Source organism: Notothenia rossii (genome assembly GCF_949606895.1).
Source record: "Notothenia rossii genome assembly, chromosome: 4".
NCBI classification, from domain to species: domain Eukaryota; kingdom Metazoa; phylum Chordata; class Actinopteri; order Perciformes; family Nototheniidae; genus Notothenia; species Notothenia rossii.
In genome coordinates, this window is record NC_136902.1 from 58581639 (window position 1) to 58606833 (window position 25195).

General features: G+C 43.8%; 1 protein-coding gene across 1 annotated transcript in view; it reads left to right on the forward strand.

Moving 5' to 3' along the window:
- ryr1b (ryanodine receptor 1b (skeletal)) overlaps positions 1 to 25195 on the forward strand; it is a 145438-nt gene that overhangs the window by 55746 nt on the left and 64497 nt on the right. Inside the window, 17 exon segments of the mRNA XM_079673789.1 lie at positions 26 to 231; positions 1252 to 1426; positions 1833 to 2041; positions 2131 to 2477; positions 12007 to 12142; positions 12296 to 12456; positions 13999 to 14161; positions 14243 to 14329; positions 15469 to 15695; positions 19666 to 20110; positions 20439 to 20981; positions 21073 to 21273; positions 22821 to 22932; positions 23590 to 23733; positions 23821 to 24094; positions 24310 to 24427; positions 24771 to 24903. Of these exon segments, the coding sequence (XP_079529915.1) occupies positions 26 to 231; positions 1252 to 1426; positions 1833 to 2041; positions 2131 to 2477; positions 12007 to 12142; positions 12296 to 12456; positions 13999 to 14161; positions 14243 to 14329; positions 15469 to 15695; positions 19666 to 20110; positions 20439 to 20981; positions 21073 to 21273; positions 22821 to 22932; positions 23590 to 23733; positions 23821 to 24094; positions 24310 to 24427; positions 24771 to 24903 (3681 nt within the window).

A 25195-nucleotide genomic window follows, 5' to 3' on the forward strand; every position in this document is an offset into this window, starting at 1 on the left:
TTAATCCCTCATGCTTTCCATGCAGCGGGCCATGGCCTTGAGAACACCCGCGGGGACAAGATACGGATCTTCAGGGCGGAGAAGTCGTACGCGATCACCCAGGGGAAGTGGTACTTTGAGTTTGAGGCGGTCACCACGGGGGAGATGAGAGTGGGCTGGGCCCGTCCCAGTGTCCGCTCTGACAACGAGCTGGGAGCTGATGAGCTGGCCTACGTTTTCAACGGAAATAAGGTCAGTCCCAAATCAATGACAGGCCAATATGTCAGGTTTAGACTGTCTTGTAGTTAGACTTACACATTTGAACAGATAAATATTAGTTATTTTCAGTAAGTCCACTCTTTGCCCATCAAACAAAAACAATTGTAGAATTTTAAAGACATTTTGAGATTGTGAAATCACTTAAAGGTGGGGTAGGTAAGTTTCAGAAACCGGCTCGAGATACACTTTTTGTTATATTCCATGGAATTCTCTTAACATCCCGATAGCAATGAATATCTTAAGTGCTTTGACAAAAAATCCATAAAAAAATGTCATCTGTGGAACCCGTAATACTGTAAAAACTACAACCAATCCGTTTAGCCGGATTGCCGCCCTGTCTGTCAGCCTTCCATCTCGTGCACGCACAAATGTATCTCATGCCCTCATTGGGCGTGCCGTCATTGGGAGTGCATTGCAGCAGTACTTTAATGACTCGCCAGCAACAGGCGGCCACTTTCACCATGGCAGAGTTAGGTTCAACATCGTCTACTGGTCGCAAAAGAAAAAATGTAACGGAGCAAATTAGGAACAAAAAGAAAGTGGAAACTAGGAGAAGTCAAACCAGAGTCAATATCGGAGTTGCTTTGGCTGTGTAGTATTGTTAACCTAGATGTGTTTAGCTTTGCCTGATATGTAACGTTACTGCAGCCTGCTCTCGCGGAGGAGGTGCTCTGTAAGGAAGTCTGAAGGAAGGGGCGGATTTTTTTTGGCTGTGTACTTTCAAATTTTAGTGCACTCGAGCCGGTTTCTGAAACTTACCTACCCCACCTTTAAGATGTATGCTGGACTTGATAATAACCACATTTCGGTGATAATAATGACTTTCTTTACAATTTTTCGAGGCACTTTTTTGTGTATCTTGACTTTTTCTTAGCAAATCTGTTGTCAGAAAAATACGAGTACATTACGGCCTGACATTGATGTCTCTGTTTTTTTCGAATGGAATTTGGAGGCAGTGTCTTATAGATAAATGATTGATGTAACCCTCTCCAGGCTCAACGATGGCATGTTGGCAATGATCCTTTCGGTCGCCAGTGGCTGTCGGGCGATGTCGTCGGTTGTATGATCGACCTGACTGATAATAACATCATGTTCACGCTCAACGGAGAAATGTTGATCAGTGACTCGGGCTCAGATATGGCGTTCAAAGACATCGAGATTGGTGAAGGTAAGAGCCATAGAACCTTATTTGATCAGAATAATTAGCAGTAACGGAAAGTTGCTGGACGATTTTGGCTGATATCGCAATGATATGTCATTTTTCGATATCAGAGTGAAGAACCATTTTGTGTGTGATCTGTACAAAACGAGTCTTTAGATTAATGTTTATATGCCAGGACTTCTCTCCACAGCTCCACAGTACGCCTTTCCAGTATTTTTTACATATTTTGCCTTTAGCGAATATTGTACTTACTGCGCATTTGATAGAACCATGATTAATTGTGCAACACTAACAGGAAAACAATATTTCCAAAAACGTATTTGGGTTTATTCTGTATGAGATATCAGCACAAATGTATAGTAATCAGAAAATAACTTTCCCTATTATTAATTCCTGTGGTTTCACTCATCAGGTTTTATCCCAGTGTGTGCGCTGGGCCTGGGTCAGGTTGGCAGGATTAATCTCGGACAGAATGTCAGCAGCCTGCGCTACTTTGCCATCTGTGGCCTACAGGAAGGTTTTGAACCTTTCGCCATCAACATGAAGCGAGACATCACCATGTGGTTCAGTAAAAGTCTGCCCCAGTTCGTGCCTGTACTCCACGATCACAATCATATTGAGGTAATAACTCAGTCACCCTTTTAATGATATAAGAAGCTTGACATGTGAAAACTGATAATCTTTTTACCTTTAAACCTATTGTCTCCCAGATCTCCCGTGTGGATGGGACGGTGGACAGCGCCCCCTGTCTGAAGCTGACACACAGGACCTTTGGCTCGCAGAACGCCAACACTGACATGATGTTCCTCAGACTCAGCATGCCGGTCCAGTTCCACGAGACCTTCAAGATCACAGCAGGCACAACCCCTCTCACCCGGGCCCTTACCATACCTGAAGAGGAGGTGATAGTGGTGGAACCCGACTCAGAGTTTGAGGTTCTGAAAAGGTCTGCTGGCCGCAAGGAGCAGGAGGACGACAAGAAGGAGCCGTCTGTGGCGAAGGAGCTCTCCATGGAGAATGAGAAGGACTCAGTGTCGGAAAAGGGAAAGAAAAAAGGGTAAGTGTGGCAGGCTGTTTCTTTGAGAGAAGAGGAACAAGCCTGCAAAGTATTTAAGGTGGGAAGCATTAATCCAATGGGTGTATAATGAGAACTGGATACAGCATCAAAGGGTTTGCCTCATTCATTGTTATGAGAGTTGGTCAGTGGTGCCGAAAGCAACGAGGGCCTGACTTCCAAGAACATAAATGCCATCCTCCTTATCAATGGGGCCCAGAGAGCAGGATTCCTGCCTCTAATCTGCAGATTTGGCTTTTAGGATATTTTAACTTAAAGGGGACCTATCATGCAAAATCCAATTTTTGATGTCTTTTATACACAAATATGTGTCCCCGGTGTGTCGGGGAACTCACGCAGCGTCATAAAATAAAACCCTTTTTCTTTTCCTCCGTACCCAAATCTTTTAAAAACGGGGGTTACAGATTTAGCGATTCATTTCAGACAGTTTGAAACGCGAGAGCCGTGATTGGTACGTGATCTGCCCTCGCTCAAGGGAAAACCTCCAGCTTGACTTGAGACCGCCCCTGTGATAGATAAATGTAATTATAATGAAGCCAGCTGCAATGGATCATTGATCCACCAGGGGGTGCAGTGGGGTTCCACACTGGAGCTCATGTGAAATAAAGTGAGATACAGTATGCTGGATGTACAGCGGAACTTTGTTAAGATCCATATGTCACGGATATCATACTACTGTGCTAAATAAGAGACATGTAATCATTTACAAAACATCACCATGTTGTTATTTAACAAAAAAAAATTGTTATTCGAAAAAAAAGAACGGGAGGAAATGCAGCCCAGCTCTCGATTTTTAATCCTAATTTAATCATCATCTTCACCACGATCATTTATGTTTATGTTCGCCGAATTGACATTTAATCACTGACACATATGAATATACTGTATTCAACTTCATTAAAACGTTATTAACGTGCCTAAACTCAGTAATTCACCAAAAATATGTATATTTTAAAGGAGTTTCGTCGGTCGATCAGGATCCCAAAGTGTAGCGGAGGGATCCTCATCTGGATGAAGGGTGTTATTTTCCCCATAAAGAACAAGTCACTGCAAATTATCCCGCTTATTACATGGCCACATTCTCAACAAAGTAACGACATGACTCCCAATATTAATTGAAATGCTTTTATGGATTTAGAAAATGTTTTTATTGATTTAAAAAATAGTTGTATGTATTGATTTAAATTCACATGCATCCGCTAAGAAAAATAGTCCGTTGTTACAGTTTTTTAAACAGTCTGAATGAAACGGCAGCTCTCAGCTGTGTATTTACACAACTAATGGCCCATCAACCACAGCTCTCTCCCCCCCCTCCCCCCCTGATCTTTCTTCTCCAGCAGCTAAATTAACAGTAGGTTACTCTGAGTGACCATAGACTGTATGTGACAAGCTTACAGTTAGTGACGTAACAACACCATAAAAGCTGGTGGGTTGAAAGCAATACGGGAGGTAAAAATAACTACAATAATTGTGACTTATTTATTGTGGCTTTTATATTTTTAGGTATAAAATGTTATGTAATTCAGGCTTATAGTTCACCCTTCTCTAAAAGCCTTCAACAATGACAATATTCATTGTCATTTAATAAATCCTTCCAACACACATTGTAAAAAATAGCCTACTGTAAGTTAAGAAATCATTTCAATATGTACATCTTCTGATGTAACAACAATAACATTATAAATAGTAACATAGCTGAACATGGTATTGCACATTTAGCTTTGAGTGTTACTGACCTGAGATGTTTTTATTACATGAATTAAGGTGACTGAGGCTTTTTAACATACAGGGATGCAAACTCATCAGGTATGAAAAAGGTGACAAGGATCCGAGCCCCCGGCTCCCCCACCCCACGGAATGACAGAGGATTTTAGCAGTCAGAACAACTAAAGCAGCAGTGTTAATAATAACAGAAACGCCAAAGAGTCACATCTAATAGAAATATATAAAAGCATTTATTTCAAATTGTGGAGCAGTCAGTTTATACTTTTGGCAGCACTGTTGAGCATTTTGAAAATGTATTTTCAGGCCTCTGTGCAAGGCTTAAGTCTTTTTATCTTTATAGTCACATGGTGTAAAGTAACTAAGTTCATAAACTCAACAAGTACTATACTTGGGCACAATTTTGAGATACTTGTACTTTATTTAAGTATTTCAATGTTTTGCTACTTTGTTCTTCTACCCCACTACAGTTCAGAGGTACATGGTGTACTTCTACTCCACTACATGTATTTAATACCTTTAGTTACTTCACAGATCTGGATTAATTAAGTAAAATATAATCAAGTGTTAAATCAGACTTTAGTTCCACCTGGAGTAAATCCACAAGCTACCCTGCTGTATACAAAGTCATTCAAACTAGCTGCACCTTTAGCAGCTTTGAGAACACTTTCATGATCAATCATTATAAAACATATCATATCTATTATTCTGAAATGGACCAATCTGCACAATGACTACTTTTACTGTCGCTACTTTCACTATATTTTGATGATAATACTTTTCTACTTTTACTTGAGGAACATTTTGAATGCAGGACTTTTACTGTAACAGAGTATTCCTACACTCTGGGACTATTACTTTTAGTCAAGTATAAGATCTGAGTACTTCTACTTTTACTCTAGTACAAGACCTGAGTACTTCTACTTTTACTCTAGTACAAGATCTGTGTGCTTCTACTTTTACTCAAGTACAAGACCTGAGTGCTTCTACTTTTACTCTAGTACAAGATCTGTGTGCTTCTACTTTTACTCAAGTACAAGATCTGTGTGCTTCTACTTTTACTCAAGTAAAAGATTTGAGTACTTCTACTTTTACTCTAGTACAAGATCTGTGTGCTTCTACTTTTACTCAAGTACAAGATCTGAGTACTTCTACTTTTACTCAAGTACAAGATCTGAGTACTTCTACTTTTACTCAAGTACAATATATATACTTATACCACCTCTGTTTATAGCCTATGAAAAAAACTATTAGAAATAGAAGGCTAAAGCTAACGTTAGCAGATAGTGACAATGTATGCTAGCTAGCTAGCTCAACGATTCCTTAAATAATATTGCCACAGAAAAACTTTTCAGTTCACATCACGCTCTGCCGCTCCGACAGGGAGCTCTGCTCTGAACACCTGAACAGCCCGTTCTAACAGCTGTTCACAAGTTTGCATCACTGAACATAGACAGAGCACAACTGAAACATAACATCTGAAACGATGTAACAACATAATACACTTGTGGGGATGCTTGGGATGTGAGGAGTGAGGGACACGGCTTAGAACGGGCGTGTCGCCTGGCAGGACAGGAGAGTGTGTGCACCAGTCTGCCTTGATCTATGAATTCATGTCCGTGACACTCACTGCTGCCCACAGCTGTTTTATAGAAGGAAATTCCTTCACTTCATGAAAGTGTTTTAACCACACACACCTCTACACACACATGACGGGTGTTATTTTCCCCATAAGGAACAAGTCGCTGCAAATTATCCCGCTTATTACATGGCCACATTCTCAACAAAGTAACGACATGACTCCCAATATTAATTGAAATGCTTTTATGGATTTAGAAAATGTTTTTATTGATTTAAAAAATAGTTGTATGTATTGATTTAAAAAATAGTTGTATGTATTGATTTAAATTGACATGCATCCGCTAAGAAAAATGGTCCGTTGTTCCAGTTTTTTAAACAGTCTGAATGAAACGGCAGCTCTCAGCTGTGTATTTACACAACTAATGGCCCATCAACCACAGCTCTCTCCCCCCCTCCCCCCTTGATCTTTCTTCTCCAGCAGCTAAATTAATGGTAGGTTACTCTGAGTGACAAGCTTACAGTTAGACACAACACTGTCATTGCAAGTGACCCTCAGTTAGTTGACTTTTATGTTCAACTGCTAAATTCGTTACTGATAAAAAAGGGTTTCTACTGTACCTAATTACCTTAACACTAGAACCGCCAGAGGTTTTTGTATAGGCCTACCTAAACCTGTCAAATCCCGCTATTAGAATGCAATTTTTAACAACATAGGGTGCTACATAACACACTTTCAGGAAAAGTCAGAGACTGGGAGACTTTAATATTTTATTGAAAAAAAGTTACATTGCACACACACAACACACATCACACAAATTGACCCGATTGGCGGTTCTAGTATTAAATAAACTCACTAGTGAATGAAACCAGTTCAATACGCATTATTCTTATTCTTATCATTCTTTATGAGCGCAGAAATAGTCTTAAAATCAGATCTGTTTTTTAAATGAAATCTGACGGCAGGCAGTTAGCTCTGATCACCTATGACAAATGCGCCGCACCTAATCGCTTGCCATTCAGCCACAGACACTGTTCGAAATGGGGGGGAGCTAGGAGGAGCTTGGCTCCCCCGAAGAGGGAGGGAGCTCCCCTGAAGGCTGACTTTGAGATAAATAGGGGGAGCCCAAAACAATCGTGCATATTTGTGTCACACAGATTAGAAATGTTGAGTTTCTGTAAATAACAGTTCTTGAAATAAATAATAGTTATTGTTCATTACAGTTTCTGAATATTTGTTTTATATTTGTGAATATGTCTGGGTGTTGCCATCTGTATGTGGTGGCGCTGCATTCTTACTTACGTTGCTATGATTATGGCAGTGATGCCGGCGCGGTATTTGAAATGTTCATATTGATATTTTTTTAACTCTGGCTGTGTAATAAAAAAAATATGGCAAAACGAAAACAGCCAAGCGTCACAGCTTTTGGATTCACAAGCAAATAAGCGAAGGAGTCTAAAAATGACAACGTGAACGGAAAACAACTTTTAGTTTGCCGGCTGTAAGCGGCGTTAGGGTCGAGTTTGATAGCTCCACACCGAGGGAGAGGCCTGCCGATGCGGAGCCTGAAGAGGCTTCAACAACGGCCACATCCGCCGGCATAGTGACACCGTCTGTGTTAGTAGAAGAGTGTTTTTATAGCAATTGATCGCATCCGCGCTGCTGCGCCAGTCAACAGAGCGTGCGTGTGACATATTTAGTAGCAGGATGTGCTCTGAAAAATAGGGCTCCCCGAAAGCAAATGGGTAATTCGAAAACTGACAGAGCTCCCTTTATACAAATCAAACTGTAGAAGGTGTGAAAGCACCTATTGTTTTAAATAATGGTCGGAATGTGACCTGTGAGCCTTCTGAATTACCGTGGGACAGCACATTCTAAACTAAAATGTTCAATCAATAAAGTAACATCTTATCTTATCTTAATAATATCTTCATATTAATAATAATAATAAATCATACAGTATGTGTCCGAAAGGGAGCAGGAGGAAGCAAACACAAAAATATGCTGCATATTAAAGCAAACGATTGTAAAGGTTAAAGTATGAGCATAACAAATAAAGAAGTGTAATGTAAACATTTACATTATAATTATGATTATTTAATATATAAAGACTATATATTATTGAATTACAAGATTAGATATACTTTAGTTGATCTAAAATATTGATGTGTTCAAATGCTCTTCAAAACACAACTGAAAGTCCATGAAACTTGTCTTTCTGTATTTGTGAATGAAGCGCCATCTCCTGGTTAAAACCTGAAATTGAAAATCTTAAGCCATGCCCACCTATGACGTAGGCCCCACTAGGGGTGTCACGGTGTGAAATTTTCGGCTCACGGTTATTGTGACCAAAATTACCACGGTTTACGATATTATCTCGGTAATTTTTTTTTTTTTTAGTGTTAACATTAAGGTGACCAGGTACCGATCCGAAGACCTCGAACAACAACGTTGTTCCCCAAACATCCACATCCAACCTGGAGATGAGAGTACATGGAAATAGGGGGCATTCAGCAATGGGTTAAAAAGTAGAGTGTTTATTACAATATAATGTTAAAAATAAAAAAAAACTCTATGAGAAGTGCAGGATTCAACAACGAGGTAAGGCAAAACTGGTTTTTTTAGCGCCTTACAATGGCGTTTAGTAGTGCACTAGCTACCAACGAATAGAGCATGGCACCGCAGTAGGATGTATTTTAAAATGCTAGCAGTGGGCGTGCTTACACTGACATTTAATATCAAGGTTTAACATTTTAGACAATCGGGTATATCGTTGCATTATCCCTTGACCCAAAGTCAGAAGTAACTTAATCATTAATGTGTTTCACTGCACTATTTTCACTGTCTCATGGCATATCAAAGTTTAGCTATTCAACTTAGCTTAGAATGGCGTTTAGCGCCGATCTAAGAATGGTGAACACACGAGAGCAGGTGCATTTGCTAATGTAATGTAAATGATTATTATCAAGATTTAACATTATTGACAGTCGGATATAATTGTTACATTTCCCCTTTACCCGAAGGCAAAAGTTATTTCGAGCATTTCAGCTAAAACTATGTGTTAATATTAACAAATATACCTTGCACTGGCTGTGCAGCTGCGGGTGATGGTCTCGTAGATGAGTGAGCAAATTCGATGTGTTGCTCCCTTTCGCGGATACCTTCCGCCGGCATGTCCTGCACACGGGGGCACCGTCCTCCACCAGTTGCCCCTCGGAGTTTTTTAAATATCCAAAGTAGGACCACACTTCTGATCTTCTGCGCTTAGAAGGTGGAAAAATGGTACCATCGCGGCTTCCTTCTTCTGCTGCCATGCTTAAAGTGAGAGAGTGTGATAAAAGAACCTAGGACTAGTGGCGCCTGCGAACGTTCGAAAGTGTCACGTGTGTGGTGTAGAGCTCTAGTAACGCACATAGATAACATTATGTTTTGAAATGCAAAGTATTTAGCGCGGTAACAGTGTAATACAGTGTAACCGTGGGAGTATTAGGGAAATGAAAGCTCTCCCGGTGTAACGGTGTGCGGTAATTTAACCCACCGACATAACACCGTGTTTTGAAATTCAGAAGGTTATCTCACCGTCAAAATATTTTAGCGCGGTTACCGTCTACACCGGTAACCGTGACACCCCTAGGCCCCACATACGGCCTCAGTTCCGTATAAATACAATCTGCTCCCACACAAACAGCTTTTCAGGGGGAAAAGCAGAAGCCGAGAAAGGGGGACTCGGGCGGATGGCCCGGGGGCAAAGCAGAGGCCGAGAAGGGGGACTCGTGCGGAGGGCCGGGGGAACAGCAACAGAGCAGGGAAGTCCGCGGCGGGGAAACTCAGGGGGGCCGAAGACAGGGGTGAAGGCCTCGTCGGGGTAAATTAGTGGGCCGGACTCGAGGGAGAAGGCAGCGGCTGGGAAAGTCAGGGGGCTGGGCTCGAGGGGGCGAAGGCTGCGGCTGGGGAACTCAGGGGGCCGGGCTCGAGGGCGAAGGCCATGCCTGTGACTTGCACGTTCCTCCCCATCCTGCGAGAGATGCGTCTGTGAACACTGCTGTGTGTGACGTCACTCTGCCCAGGGGAACCCCCACTGACAGGACGTGGAGATTTTTCCAGTAGGTTAAATCCAAACCCACGGAAGGAGGAATGTACACCATGCGTCTCTTCTGACGCACGGGGTCGATGCACAGGCGAATAAACCACCTATGGAGTCTCCTAGTGTGAAGGAGTCCCAGAGGTACCGGTGGACCTGAGTCGCCCACGCGGCAATCCGTGCCTGCGAGACTGCGACTGCCGCGCTCAGGGTAAGTGCAGTGCTGGCTGCCTTACCGATCTCCTCAGCCTCCACTGAGGACATGGTTTTGGACTGCTCAGATATACGCACCATGGAATTTGACAGCAACGCTATGTTGTTTGCCGCAGCTGACACCTGGTAAGCACACTGGTGCATCCTGTCGGTCTGTCGGGCGACAAACTGATCTCTGGGGGCAGCCAACATGGGTCGCCGTCCGGCAACCGTGCTGTCCTACGTAACCCCAAAGAACGCTGTGAGGCTCGGCTCTAAAGGAGGCACGGTCGGAAAACCCAAATCCGTAAATCCCTCATCCGTAAATCCCTCCACCTTCGTGAGGGGAACGTATGTGGACACCGGAGCCCTTAGGGCCCTAGGGTCCGCCGGATCTCCGGGAGTTCCAGGAGAATTCCGCCAGAGGGACCACTGGTTCGTCTGCCGGACCGACTCCGGGACCCAGCTCTGTCCCCTCCATCCGGATGAGAGAGAGGATGGGGGAACCACCTGGTGATCCATGAATGGTGTGGGAGTAGACATCCGAATCGTGCCCTCCACTCGGACCCAGGAAATCAAGGGCTTCGTTCACGGAGTAAGCCTTCTGGACGGGCCAATCATCCTCGACCGCAGCAGCAGCGAGAGCGTCCGCTCTCTGCTGTCTGAGGGCCAGAGGGAGATGGGCACATAGTGAGCATGACACCTGGGGAGTGAGAGCCGCGTTCGCATGCTCTAATCCCAAGCAGGACTCACACTGTGAGTGCCTGTCAAAGCACATAATGTAGCCCGGCTCACATGAAAGACGCAGCCTCGACTTACCTGCCCTATCTCCATTTTACCACTAGAAACAAAGCTTTTAAAGGGAGGAATCTTTGATTTCTAATGTGCCTGCTACTGTGCTTCTGCCACTACGGAGTGCTGAAGAAAAGTGGGAGCAGATTGTCGGTCCTACTTCCTATTTATATGGAAGTGAGGCCGTAGATGGGGCCCACGTCATAGGTGGGCGTGGATTAAGTCTGTCAGTGCTGCACATGCGCAGTGGGATTACCCAATAGCGATAGCCTTAGAGGGCGAAGCCTTATACGATATAGAACGGGGGTACAACGAGCGGATACAGATTTGCTGCTGATATGACGTCAGATCGGCGGCGGACCCACAGAAAGTTGCTATCAGAAACAATGCCTGACGTCTTTTGGACGTAATTTCGTCTTTGTTTACATTAGCAAGCCTCACTAACACTCAGAGCTAACCTGTACTGTAGAGCACATGTGTTTAAAAAGAAGGAAATAAAAAAAGGAACTCACGTTGTGATAAACCCGCAAGAGAAAAAAGCATTTGAGCTCCATACTGTTTCAGAAATAATCCTTGATGTGGTTTAGAACAGGATGGTGTTTTATCACAGCCGAATTGTACTTTATCTCCGGTAGAATTCTGATCAGGCATTAGCTCCGCCTCCTCTTTTTTCTTTTCAAGCTAAGGACCCAAAATCCGAGTTTCTCTAACAGGGCTGCAAAAGAAGGGTATGAGCATTATGAGGCATGGCTACAATGGGTGATCTGTTTAAGGTATTTTAAGCAAAAAACTTCACAGACATGTTTTGTATAGGTATGGCCCTACAATATATTTTTCCAATATAGCATAATAGGTCCACTTTAACATCTTGACCATAATGATTTAAAAGAAATAGCAATTAAAGTGGTTATCCTTGCAAGTTCATTTACATAAAATTATTCTAAATTACTTCACGGACTGACACGGATGGTTTAACTGCACCATTTGGCCACTAAGAACATTTGCATCAACCCCCTGCACACTTTTTGGGAGCTTTAGTTAACCATGTTCTAAGGACTAAACATGGGTCAAAAAGGCCTACCCATCCCCCAGCATTCAGATCTAAGTGTCCAAAGCATTTGTTTTCTCTCTTTTTCCACATAAAGATTCTTCGCCAAGGCCAAGAAGGTTGCCATGATTCCTCTCTCTCCTGGTCCTGCCCCTCCAACAGTGCCACGTTTGGTGGAAGATGTGGTCCCGGACGACAGAGATGACCCTGAGTTCATCCTGAATACCACCACTGTAAGCTAAACTCTATACGCTACTATTCTAGGATAGGCACAGGTTAAAAGTATCCCTCCAATGTCCATGGATCAAGCTATTATAGCATTTCTAGACAATCCAATATTACTGTCTTCTATGTTTTCTGTTATCTTACCTGTTTCCTTTTTTCAGTATTACTATTCTGTGAGGATCTTCGCTGGGCAGGAGCCTTCTGGTGTGTGGATTGGCTGGGTCACTCCGGACTACCACCAGTATGATCCAGGCTTTGACCTTTCCAAAGTGCGCAGTGTCACTGTTACTGTTGGAGATGACAAAGGCAACATACATGACAGGTAAGTCTTTCCCATATTTAAATATGCTATTTGCAATAGCAATGCCAGAACATGTACAGACCATGTATTTATTAACTATTCAATCTTTGTTTAATATGTAATGTGATTAAGGACTGATCCTCTATGTGCACGCTAGGGGGATAAAGGACAGAGATCAGTAATAAATGTGTATATATATATATATATATATATATATATATATATATATATATATATATATATATATATATATATAAATAATAGGGCTGTCAAACGATTAAAAATTGTCATCGGATTAATCACAGTTTAAAAATTAATTAATCATGATTAATCACCATTCAAACTGTCCAAAATATGCCATTTCTTTATGTATATTGTTGTGGGAATGGAAAGATAAATGAAAGAAGGCGGATATATCCATTTAACATACAGTATGTATGTTTATTATAACATTGTTCTGTGTGTCAAAATGAAAGACAGCCCACAAACCGTGGGGTCTTATTTCATTACGTGTTGATTTTCTATGTAATGTTGTATGTATATAGTAGAGATGTACTACAGCAAAAGTATTCTCCGTCGGGACTTCCTGCAACAACACCACGCCGTTATCTTGATTCTGATGGGCCAGAAGACATTATCAAAGATGTTCTATTGAGAAGACAATCACTATGTGACAAAAGTTTTCAAAACCGTTTCTGGTCTTCGGTATTTCCAGACAAGTGGCTACTGAAATCCATCTTACTAACTGCTGTCTGTGCAATTTAATCCGCACAAGTTGGCGGACTTTATTTTGCTTACTTTAAAATCATTTTTCATGGTGGAGCTAAGGTGGGGCTAAGCCATTTCTTGGTATGGCTGTAGCCTACCCCAGCCATACCCTGGCGCTGCCACTGGTGGGATTTATGGGGCGGGCCATTCTGCGCATGCGTTAAATGCGTTAAATATTTTAACCCATTAATTCAACAAATTAATTACCGCCGTTAACGCGATAATTTTTACAGCATTAATAAATACACTTTTCTTACACTTGTAAATAACTATTATTGTTTGGTTTCGGTTTCTACTTAAAATGATGTTCAGTAGCATTATCCTCTTTGGGTTTCCCCTTTCCTGGAGGGTGTTACTGTATATAGGTTTTCTTTGCCTGTAAATGTTCTGTAAAGGCTCATTTCCCTGTGACCCCTCAAGAGGGAGTTTTCTCTCTGACAAAAAGGTGCTGCAGCACAGGTAGTATGAGAAAAATAAAGACCTTTTTGGACATTAAAGCATAGAGACAGTACAGGCACAAAATACAAAAATGATTTGTAATAATTAGCAAAATATGCCTCTTTAAAACTACTTAAACCTCCTATCGGACTAACTAATATTAGTATTGAAGCAATAAGGAACTTGTTATTGTCTTTTATATTTTGTGGTGTCCCTCAAAGTTCTATACTCGTTCCCTTTCTTTTCTTCAGTTATATCTTCCCCATATGCCACTTTAAAAAAATGTTTTCTCTTTCTTTCCATGTACTCACCACACTTAACTTTAGAGTTGAGATGAGTTTTGCTTTTTCTCTGCAGCATGAAGCACAGTAACTGTTATATGGTGTGGGGAGGGGACCTGGTCAGCAATCAGCAGACCCGCTTCAGCCAGGAGGACATGGTTATTGGCTGCTTGGTTGATCTGGCAACCGGTCTCATGACCTTTACAGCCAATGGAAAGGAGATAAACACCTTTTACCAGGTAAGGAAAGGCTATTTGTATCTGCTTAAATGTAGTGATGTTACAGTGTGGAGCATTGAAACCAGAGGTGTTTCCTTTCAGGTGGAGCCAAACACCAAGCTGTTCCCCGCTGTCTTCGTTCAGCCATCCAATCAAAACTTGGTGCAGCTGGAGCTGGGCAAACTCAAGGTCAGAAACCACTGTTGCTTACACACTGCAGAACGATTTAACTTTTCTAAAGTTATTGTTTTTGCCTCTGATTTAACTTCTTGGGCTATATTGCTTTATTTATTCGTAATGCCTACATTGTCTCATATCCCTTTCACATTGAAATCATAACATCAAACTTGTGTTGGTGATTTCAATAAATGGGTCTTATCGGGTCATCCTACCCTTGACCTTTGTTAAAAGACGAGGGTTCATGAATCTCTGTTGGGATAAAATAAATGTTATCGCATTCATTTTAGACATATGGAAAAGTATTTGGAAAGATAGAGAAAAATAATGGAAACATGGAAGTGATATTTGGGAAAGGGAGAGAAAAAATGTGAATGTGAACTCTTATTTAGTAATTATTTAATGTTGAAATGTATCAGTAAAGTGTATGGAACTGCATTGCTGATTGGAGTCTGTGCCAACCAGAGATTAGCCAGTGACAGCTATGTCAAAGTAAAGGGTAGAGTCTACATCTCATGCACATCTGCATTATTTCATGTTTTGTTCTTGTCTTGTCTCATCTTTTCTTGTAATGACTTAAACAAGGACCATGCAAACAGCACAATAATATCAAAAATAGAACACATGATTTATGCCAGATTAGGCAGTTAGATCATTTCCATCTGCAGTCCCTGGGCAGCAAGATGTATCAATCACACTAAGAATGATTAAACAGTTAAAAGCACTGATTAACATACAAATATCAACTTAACATTCCATTACTATTCATTTTAAATGAAGACTCAAATGATCTGGTTAATGGTGACAACTGACAAGGATGTGAAAAAAAGCTTAGCTGGAAAACACAATTGTCCTTCTTATGTGTTTTCTTTGTTTTTCAATGACATACTGTAAATATAACACTTTCACTTCATTTAGTTTACTGAGGGCCTGCTTAATCTTCAATATGTTTCTTCTTGGGGGCCTAAAGGTAGTCAAAATTAAGATTTGGGTCACTGCAGCTCTTAGTGACAGGGCTGAAGCAAACCACGGAGAAACAAATACAAATATAACAGAAAGTGTATCAAATGTGACCTATTTTCGGTCGGCTCAACCTCATTATTTTCTCTTGATTATTACTGTTTCTATACATTCCCCCCTTGCCTCCTCAGAATATCATGCCCATCTCAGCAGCCATGTTCCGCAGCGAGCGCAACAACCCGGTCCCGCAGTGCCCCCCCAGGCTGGACGTCCAGATGCTGACCCCGGTTATCTGGAGTCGTATGCCCAACCACTTCCTCAAACCGGTGGTGGGCAAAGTGAGCGAGAGGCTGGGCTGGAGCGTGGAGTGCACGGAACCTCTCATCATGATGGCTCTGCACATCCCAGAGGAGAACAGGTCAGAATCTGCAAGTCAGGAATCGATGGGAAAAAAGCGTTTAAGGTTTTTCAAAGCAATTGTCAAAAGACAGTATAAGGGAATCAAACAATCTTAATGTGGCAAAAGGCTTGTTAGCACAAATCTGTGTCTGAACAATATAGCATATGTTACGGTGTGTGTAGGAAGCAGGACCCAAATGCAGATTAAAGTGACAAAAATAACTCCTTTATTTCAAGGCTAAACTATAAACAAAGACTGAACAGAACACTCACCGCAGACCAAGTCATTACACAAGACGAACCGACCAAGACAGACAGAAAAAACAGAACTTAAATACACACAAGACTAATCATACAAACAAGACACAGGTGAGGAGGGAGGAGAAAACACAGGGACACCAGGTGAACACAATCGGGCAAATTAGACACACCAGGGAAACTAATGACAGGGAACCACAGACAGATCTAGACAAGACAAAACACAACGCAGACAGAAAACCAAAGACAGATCTAGACAAGACAACGCAGACAGAAAACCAAAAACAGATCTAGACAAGACAAAACACAACACAGACAGATCGTGACATTACCCCCCCCTCAAGGGACGGATCCCAGACGTCCCAAAAAACCCCACAAAAGTCCAAAACCTCAAGCAGGGTGGGTGGAGGGGGTCCGGAGGACGGACGCATCACTAGGCCACCAGGGTGGGTGGAGGGGGTCAGGAGGACAGGACTGAGCTGACCGCCTAGGGGCACAGCAGAGGACCAGGAAGGGATCTCGGGCGGGCGGCCCGGGGGCAAGGCAGAAGCCGAGAAGGGGGACTCGGGCGGACGGCCTGGGGGAAAGACAGAGTCCAAGGTAGGGGTTATGGAGGGGCGAAGGCCACAGCGGGCGAACTCAGGGGGCCGAGCATGAGAGCGAGGACCGTGGCCGGAAAAGTCAGGGGGCCGAGCATGAGGGCGAGGACCGCGGCCGGGAAAGTGAGGAGGCCGGGCTTGAGGGGGAAGACCGCGGCACTCAGGGGGCCGGGCTCGAGGGCGAAGGCCGTAGCCCTCAGGGGGCCGGGGTCGAGGGCGAAGACTGCGGCTCACAGGGGGCCGGGATCGAGGGCGAAGACTGCGACCCTCAGGGGGCCGGGCTCGAGGGCGAAGACCAGACAGCTCCAGAGGCCGAGCAGAGCCCGGTATCGGCCGAACAGGAACCGGAGCCGGTGGGATAGGCCTCGGCAGGATCCCCCACGGAAGAGGACCAGGTGTTGGTAGGACCCCCGGCAAGACAGATGATGGCGGGGCCTCCAACGGAACAGGACAAGGGGTTGGCAGTACCCCCGGCAGGACAGGTGATGGCGGGGCCTCCAACTGGACTGGACATAGAGCTGGAAGGACCCCCAGCGGAACCTCCAAAGGCAATGGACATAGAGTTGGCAGGACCCCCGGTAGAAGAGTAGTCGGCGGGACCTCCAACGGAACAGGACAAGGGATTGGCAGGACCCCCGGCAGAAGAGTAGACGGCGAGACCCCCAACGGGACAGGACATAGGGTTGGCAGGACCCCCGGTAGAAGAGTAGTCGGCGGGACCTCCAACGGAACAGGACATAGGTCTGGCAGGACCCCCAGCGGCACCTCCAACGGCTGAGTAGGGACTGGAGTGGGGACTCGAGAGAGGGCTTGAGAGGGAACTCGAGAGGAAACTTGAGAGTTGACTTGAGAGGGAACTCGAGAGGGAACTCGAGAGGGAACTCGAGAGATGGCTTGAGAGGGGACTCGAGAGGAAACTTGAGAGTTGACTTGAGAGGTGACTTGAGAAGGATCTCAAGAGGGAACTTGAACGGAGACTCAAGAGGAGACTTGAGAGGGAACTTGAGCGGTGACTTGAGAGGGAACTTGAGAGGTGACTTGAGAGGGGACTCGAGAGGAAACTCGAGAGAGGGCTTGAGAGGGAACTCGAGAGGAAACTCGAGAGAGAGGGCTTGAGAGGGAACTCGAGAAGTGACTTGAGAGGTAACTCGAGAGGGGACTCGAGAGGAGACTTGAGAGGGGACTCGAAAGGGAACTCGAGAGGTGACTCGAGAGGGAACTGGAGAGATGACTTGAGAGGGAACTCGAGAGGGGACTCGAGAGATGACTTGAGAGGGAACTCGAGAGGAGACTCGAGAGATGACTTGAGAGGGAACTCGAGAGGGGACTCGAGAGATGACTTGAGAGGGAACTCGAGAGGGAACTCGAGAGGGAACTCGAGAGATGGCTTGAGAGGGGACTCGAGAGATGACTTGAGAGGGGACTCGAGAGATGACTCGAGAGGGAACTCGAGAGGGGACTTGAGAAGGGTCTTGAGTCGGTCGGTACGCCGACAGGACACGGGGAGTTGGCGTCGGCTGGAGAGCCAACAGGAGACGAGGTGCTGGAGTCGGCCGGTACGCCGACAGGACTCGAGGAGCTGGCGTCGGTTGAACAGCCAACAGGAGACAAGGTGCTGGAGTCGGCCGGTACGCCGACAGGACTCGGGGAGCTCGCGTGGCCGGTAAGCTAGTCCTGGAGCCGAAACTGGGGACCATGGCTACTGGGGCCGGTACTGAAGCCGGAATCATGGCTGCTGGGGCCGGAACCAGGGCCGGAACCATGGCTGCCGGGACCGGTTCTGGAGCAAACACTGGGTGAGAAGCAGGGGCTGACGCCAGACGGACCATACTGATGCGTGTGGTATCAAAAAGGGAATTGGGAGACCTGGGTCTATCAGGATCGGGAAAACAAACCGTGAGGTAATCCAAAAGCCAGGCAGGTAGGAATTTAACCAAATCTTGATTCTTCATCGTAAGCTTGCATGCATCTGCCAGACCAGCCTCTCGTTGCTGAACCCTGACCGCTCCCATCCATCGATTAGTGCAGTCAGACAAAGAAAAGGTAAAATCCAATAGTTCCTGCTCAAACGGATCTGCTGGGCCCATATCTCTGGTTGGTTCGTAATGTTACGATGTGTGTAGGAAGCAGGACCCAAATGCAGATTAAAGTGAAAAAAATAACTCCTTTATTTCAAGGTTAAACTATTAACAAAGACTGAACAGAACACTCAACGCGGACCAAGTCATTACACAAGACGAACTGACAAAGACAGACAAAAAACCAGAACTTAAATATACACAAGACTAATCATACAAACAAGACACAGGTGAGGAGGGAGGAGAAAACCCAGGGACACCAGGTGAACACAATCGGGTAAATTAGACACACCAGGGAAACTAACGATAGGGAACCACAGACAGATCTAAACAAGACAAAACACAACGCAGACAGAAAACCTAAGACAGATCTAGACAAGACACAAAGCAGACAGAAAACCAAAGACAGATCTGGACAAGACACAACGCAGACAGAAAACCAAAGACAGATCTAGACAAGACAAAACACAACACAGACAGATCGTGACAGCATAAAAGTTTCTTATACACACACATCAAAGAAGGAGGGGTTGAGAATTAAGTCTAAGTGGAAGACACACTCTTCTCCCACTTAAACTTCTCATGGCATATCTTATCCAAAGTTCAAGTAGAAGCGCCTCACAGGCATAAATCAAAACTAAAGAGGTTACATTTTATTCATGGATATTCATGCAAGGCCCCATGGTGAAAATTTATTGTAGGGTCACATTTTGTATTCTGTTCTGCTCTATAGTATTCTGTTCTATTATTTGCTGTTCTAGTTTATTATTTTCTGTTCTATTCTTATCATTCTATTCTATTGTATTCTGTTGTATTCTAATCCAACCTGTTTTGTTCTGTTCTATTCCGTTCTTTTCCATTATGTTCTATTCTATTCTATTCTATAGTATTCTGTTCTGTTCTATTCTATTTGAATGTATTCTGTTCTTTCCCATTGTGTTCTGTTCTGTTCCATTGTATTCTATTCTGTTCCATTCCGTTCCATTCTGATCTATTCTGTTCCATTCTCCTCTCTGTATGTTTATCTGATCAGTTTCCTGTCTTTGTCCCCCAGGTGTATCGACATCCTGGAGCTGTCGGAGCGTAAGGATCTGATGAAGTTCCACTACCACACCCTGATGTTGTACTGTGCCGTGTGTGCGCTCGGCAACAACCGTGTGGCTCACGCCCTCTGCAGCCACGTGGACGAATCACAGCTGTTCTACGCCACGGAGAACACCTACCTGCCCGGACCCCTCCGCAGTGGCTACTATGACCTGCTCATCAGCATCCACCTTGAGTCGGCCAAACGGGCCCGCCTGGGCACCAACCGGGAGTTCATCGTGCCCATGTCCCAGGAGACGCTCAGCATCCACCTGTACCCCGACGCCAAGAAGGCCCACTCCCTCCCTGGGGTGGGCCTCACTACCTGCCTACGGCCCAAGCTGCATTTCTCCTCCATCAACTTTGTCGGCACCGACCCCGACCTCTACACCCTCAGCCCCGTTTTCCCTCTCCAGGTACGAGACAGGACTCATCGGAACCTTTTTATTACGTTTAAATTGTCCCTATCATTTAACTATATTTTATTCAACTGTAAAATGACCTGCTATCACTCAGGGGTTAGTGATTTTCTTTCAATCCGAGTTGTCTGAGTGCAGTTGCAGTGGGGCAACTGTTATTAAATGCCATCAGATTTATTTTTTATTCTGGTAGCATTGTATTTTAACTTAATTTCCTTTCATTTTCCTTTAAAATGGAGCAACCATTATGAAAAGCAATTGTTCCCCCGTCGTTAAACAAAGCATATTGATTCTGATCTGATTATCTTTCATCTTACCACCTCAGGAGCTGAAGACCCGGGCCATCAGCATGCTGACGGAGGCCGTGCTGGATGGCAGCCAGGCCATGAGGGACCCTGTCGGAGGCAGCGTGGAGTTCCACTTCGTCCCCATCTTGAAGCTCATCAGCACTCTGCTCATCATGGGCATCTTCAACGACGAGGACACCAAGCACATCCTCAAGATGATCGACCCACACGTGTTCAGTGGGAAAGAGGAAGTGGAAGAGAAGGAGGGAGAGAGAGCTGAGGAGGGTGGAGCTGCTGAGGTCGAGGAAGAGAAGGACGAGGATGCCGGAGACGAAGGGGTCGGAGACGAAGAGGAGGAGGAGCTGAATGAGTTAGAAGAAGGAAAGCCGAAGGAGGAAGGAGCCGAGCCTAAGGAGGAGGGAGAAGAGGAGAAGGAAGCGGCGGAAGGAGAAAAGCTGGAGGTAGAGAAGGCGGAGGAGGAGAAGAAGAAGGAGGCAGTGGAGGCAGAAGCCAAAGAGGAAGAGGAGGGTCTGGAGGAGGGGTTACTGCAGATGAAGCTACCAGAGTCTGTCAAGCTGCAGGTCAATAGATTTTATTACCAAAATCCTACATCCTTTAAATATCTGTCGAATGTGACCCTACTGAGCATTTGAAACTCTTCTCCCCCCTCAGATGTGCACTCTCCTGCAGTACTTCTGCGACTGCGAGCTGCGCCACAGAGTGGAAGCCATCGTCGCATATTCAGATGAGTTCGTCAACGATATCCAAAAGAACCAACGCGTCCGCTACAACCTGCTGATGAGAGCCTTCACCATGTCGGCTGCTGAGACCGCCCGCAAGACCCGGGAGTTCCGCTCTCCGCCTCAGGACCAGGTACATTCATTTTGAAATGAAGAATAACCAAATATGTGCTTTAAAAATTGGATGCCTATAATTGACCTCCCACGAGTTAACACTTTGTGTAGAAAGCGCCACAGAACAAGCACACTGTTTATTGATAATGGGTGTTGAAACATGGAATAGACTGAGCCCAAAGGTATCATCCTGATGAACAATTCAAATCAAAGTTTAGGAGTCATTGAGTAAAAGATTATACACATTTATTTTAATCACCAATTATAATATGGTATTTCTTCAGTTCCCTTAACAAATCATATGTATTTGGACAGACTACAATGTACAATAAAAGCAACATGATCAAATAAAACTAGAGAAAAAAGATGAAGTTAAATTCTTCGCATGAGACTGTACATTTGGAACTTCATTTATGATAAAGTTTGTAATTATTTTGCCATAAGATTTGATCGTAAAACATTGAATTAGATAACTCATAAGCATAAACTGGACCCTCCTGCTTCACCTAACTTTAATGTAACTTGACTTTATATATTAACAAATGAATAATGATGTAGTAAAATAAAAATAAAATAACCTGTGCTCCATTGGTATGTAAAAATTATTGGGGTTGGTTTGTAAAGATCTGATGAAAAGATTTTCTTATAATGTGACCCGCTCTATCGAAATCAGTCGGAAGTCGCAACGGCTCATTTCTAAATAAACGTGGATTTGCGTAAAAAAAAAAAAGTTTTCCGCGGTTCGGGTGTTTTGTAAAGCTTGTAAAGGGAAGATGACAGCTCTCACTCGCCACTCTGCTGTTCCGCCGCACCGCCCCCCCTCCCTCCGGCTGACATTATGAATGTAAGCGTATAGTAATCATAGATAACACGGCAGGGTCCGTTACAGTTTGTTTTCATCTGATTTCAATTAAACAAAGTCTTGGCTTTCAGAATATTAAACTTGTTTCGGCAAATTCAGATGATAAATACAACTTTGAAGCTTGTAACGGAATAATTACAAGCAGAGAACGGAGTAACTTAACGTCACAGCAGGCATAACAACAGCCGGTGTTTCTCGTGAGGGTTTTCCCCGGGAAACAAACACAATACACACAAACGCAAAATTACACAAACGCACACACACGTATACACACACACACTCGCGAGCTTCCCCCAGACCAGTAATCCAAACGAAAATATCTTCCCTCCGTAGTGTTTTGATCATTTGCTCCGCTAATAATCAATCAGATCGATGAGTTCCAGAGAAGAGAAAACTTTGAAGGCCTTTTTCTCAAAATGATGACTCGGTGATAGCCATTATACAATGTGACATATTTCGCTTAATATTTGGAGTACAACAACAATCCTGATATCATTGGAAAGCTAGGAATATCCTCTTTCCAACAGTGTATACAACTCAAAATGTGTCTTCGGGTCAATGCGACTGATTTCGATAGAGCACATATGTCATGAAAAACACAAAAACAACAAGAAACCCCTAAAATGTAATGGAATAAAAAGTCTTGTGCAAAGGAGAGAAAAAGCAAAGCAGACAAAATATGTTCTTTTATGTCTCCTCTCAAGGTTCTTTTGCTGACCAAGTTCAAGCACAGTCCAGAGGACGAGTTCAGCCCGGTGCCTGAGGAGACGCGGGAAACTCTGGTGGAGTTCCACATCGACCTGCTGCTGCACTGCGGTGAGGCGCTCTTTAGAGATGCTGTGGGTTTTATTGGCTCCATTGTTTTTCCAATGCTGGTACATGTTGAGAGTTAGGGTTATTTAGATTCCATAGCATGGCTTCTTTAAGACCAGTGCAAAGTAAACATCCACAATACACATTTAGGGGTTTATTTGAATAACTTTGTTCATTTGAGTCTTTTTTCAAAATTAACCGAAAGGTAGCAAAAGTGAATGTGTCATATGGATCATTAAGAAAAATCAGAAAGCTAATATGAAGAATACTGTCTTATATCAATGTATGAAATATAATATTATTAGTTCAATATTCTACCCTATTCACCTTTAGCGTCTTGCAAACTAAATGAAGGTTAGAATATATACCTTTTAAACGCCCTTTCCTCAAAATAACTTTTTATTATACAACATGTAAAATGTCATTCACTTCTAAATATTCAAGGTTAATGTAGCATTTAATTCCTTAAAGAAAAAAGAGATTTAATAAAGCGATTTGCATATTTATACTTACAAATGTAAGTAAAAACTGAGTTATTAAGAATGTCGAATACAAAATAAATCGTCATTGTGTTTGTAATCGACTGAGGAAGTTGTTTGGCCCATTTCTTTCCCAATGATCTAGCTTCTCCTCTTAATGCTGAATTCCTATTTCAAACAGGTATTCATGTGGAGGAGGAGGCGGAGGAAAAGGAGGTGGACTCCTCACTGAGGGGCAGACTCATCAGTATGGTGGATATGATCAAGAGCCTGCGCAAGAAGGAGGAGGAGGAGGAGCCGGAGGTGGAGGAGGAGCAGAAGCCCAGTAAGAACCGGCCTGTTCCATAAGACTTGATTAAATGGCTGTGTAACCCATAACAACCTTTCCCTCTCTGTGTCCACCTCCCCTAAGACTCGCTCCAGGAGCTGATCTCCCACACCATGATCCACTGGGCCCAGGAGTCCTTCATCCAGAACCCGGAGCTGGTGCGCCTGATGTTCAGCCTGCTGCACCGGCAGTACGACGGCCTGGGGGAGCTGATCCGAGCGCTGCCCAAAGCCTACGCCATCAACGCCATCTCCGTGCAGGACACCATGGACCTTCTGGAGTGTCTGGGGCAGATCCGCTCGCTGCTTATCGTCCAGATGGGCCCCGAGGAGGAGCGCCTAATGATCCAGAGCATCGGGTCAGTGTGGGGGGGTTAGGGTTAGTCCCACAATAAACAAGCAACATCAGCACAGTACAATACAAAAACAAGTTATTGCTTTTCTAACTGAGTAATATGTTTTTGTTAAATGCTTTCGGCTCACCCTGCCCTAATATCTCCATCTATTGTTTTGTTGTGTACTCCGAACCCAAGCAGTGGGTCTGACTGGTGTTTTTGTTGTTGTATTCTTTCAGGAACATCATGAACAACAAGGTGTTCTACCAGCACCCAAACCTGATGCGAGCCCTGGGTATGCATGAGACTGTGATGGAGGTGATGGTTAATGTGCTTGGCGGAGGAGGAGACTCCAAGGTAATTGTAATGCTTTGTTTTATTTCTCTGAAATGTTACATTTACAGTCTAGTAGTTATTTTAGATTTTGATTCCCCGAAATAAAATAAGTGAATCAGCTTTTATTCTGTCAGTCTAATCAGTCAACATTTTTAAACAACACCTGAAAAAATAACCTGTAAAACTGGCAACATCCCCCTCCTATTAGTCTTTTTGTTTTACTGTTTCATTCATTGTATTGTATTTAATGATTTTCTTGTATTTTTTAATTGTGTCTGTTTTTAAACGTTTGAGTGGATTATGTGTTGTTAAACAGCTTTTTTGTAACTTATTATTAATATATTTTCTCTTTTTCTCTCTCCAGGAGATCCGGTTCCCCCAGATGGTGACCAACTGCTGTCGTTTCCTGTGTTACTTCTGTCGTATCAGCCGACAGAACCAGCGCTCCATGTTTGACCACCTGAGCTACCTGCTGCAGAACAGCGGCATCGGCCTGGGTCAGTACCAGGCTCTCTGCTTTACTGCTCATAGGGCATTGGATTCAAAACAGGTGTCCTTGTAAAGATTACATTCTTAACTTTCCCTATCATTGGAGTTTCTGTTTAAGGTGAACTGCTGTGAATCTCCTCTGAAAACAAACAAAATATTTGACCACAGGAAAAATCTTCCACTTTTTTTGACAAATATTTACATTACGTTCATCATTCTACCATTGAGTAGCCAGGATAGCAAACAGGCATGTTTTTGCAGAGGAGAGCAAAGGTCTCACTCGCAATGAGGGGGTAGCGA